This window comes from Pteropus medius, unplaced genomic scaffold (assembly GCF_902729225.1).
Source record: "Pteropus medius unplaced genomic scaffold, Ma_sr-lr_union100, whole genome shotgun sequence".
NCBI classification, from domain to species: Eukaryota; Metazoa; Chordata; class Mammalia; order Chiroptera; family Pteropodidae; genus Pteropus; species Pteropus medius.
This window is the reverse complement of record NW_024355990.1, coordinates 4927149-4928607: the sequence shown is the minus strand read 5'-3', so window position 1 is coordinate 4928607 and position 1459 is coordinate 4927149. Positions and strand designations below refer to the sequence as shown.

Here is a 1459-nt window from a genome sequence, read left to right as displayed (position 1 = left end):
CCCTTTCACTGGCCACTTGACATCACGAACTGGGTAAAAAGTCCAAACTGTTAACTCTATCATCATTTAAGAGCATTCAGTTCGCTTTCTAGACCCTGATCTGACTGGAAAACTTAACACCATGAACAAACAGTAGCATAGCTGGACTAAGAGCCAAGTCTTAATAATGCCTAATTTAGACATTTAATATAGCATGTTAATCTGGAACTTTATGCCTAGAACCCAGAGAGCTTTCTCCTATTTTCTGTGTCCATTATCACTTGAGGAAAACTCAGATTGAGCCCCGCCCCACCATCCCTGTCTAATTACATGGCCCGTTTCTTCCCTTGGAGCTCTTCTCTGACTACCCGCCAATGAGAAACACCTGTTAAGTGTTAAATGTCACTGCCCAATACAAAGGGTAGGTGATAGGACAGTCTAAAATATATTGGCTAACAACTATTCGAGATATCGATTCATATTATTCCTGAATTTTATTACCACAGATAATTAGTTATCATTTTGTATTTTTTAAGTCATGCTGACTGTAAACCTGTTTTCTTTAGAAGCCCACTTGTCTCTGGGCCTTCATTAGTCTAACTTTAATGACTTCAAATCATTAGGCAGGATTTATAGTAACAGAACAAAGCAACTAAACAGGTAGAACAGTAAATAATCTCAGAATGATGACACAGGACACAATGTTTCAAAATTTGTACATCGTTTAATTTAAGCCACAGTCCAGGATCAGGAAGTACAACACACATTGTAAGGATGAGACTTTTCGTTTGAAGGTCAAGCACCAGCATCATGCACACAGCTTCAAGGTATCTGAGACCACTGCCCCGGCGGGGTCTGTTCGAGCCGAAGACCCACTTCTGTGTGGTCACCGCCCTTGCTTGCTTCACCACTTGGAATTGGTCACTTTGAGTGTACCTGGAGCCTCCCCTCTGCGTGACAGCAGGAGACTGCTCCTCAGCCAGTCAAGTTAACATCTGGCTTATTTCTTAAGGTTCAAAAATAAAAGGCAGTTTTTTGCTTTGCAGGCAGCAAGGCATGAGGCACGGGCCTCTTTATTGTTCTATATGGCACAGGAAGATGCTTTTAGCAAAGGGCACTGACAAGGTAGGGCAACACCAAGGAGGTTCGGCACAAAGACCAAACCTGTGTTGGGGGCCTGCAGGAACTAACGGTGCCTGTGGACTGTTGACTGGCCTGTCCAATCAAGGCTTGGTAAACCCAAGTAAAGCTGACAAGAAAAGGGTTTTAAAAACCTCAGTACAAAAGACCCTCTAACACATTTGGAACCAAATTATTTGTTCTTAAAAACACGGTACTAAGTGTCACAAAGCTTTCCCTCCAATCTACTACTAGAAAACACTCATGCCATGGCCTACAGACCGAGAGGAATCGGGACAGATAAAGAGACCTGTTCTTCAAAAAGAAAAAAGAAAAGAAAAGGAAAAAAAAAAAAAAAAAA

The 1459-nt window shown here is 41.9% G+C and overlaps 1 protein-coding gene across 1 annotated transcript in view; it reads right to left on the bottom strand.

Annotated features, from left to right (window-relative positions):
• Window positions 1-571, bottom strand: part of NT5C (5', 3'-nucleotidase, cytosolic) — a 2652-nt gene extending 2081 nt beyond the window's left edge. Inside the window, 1 exon segment of the mRNA XM_039859875.1 lies at window positions 554-571. Within this exon segment, the coding sequence (XP_039715809.1) occupies window positions 554-571 (18 nt within the window).
• Window positions 572-1459: the final 888 nt, after the last annotated feature.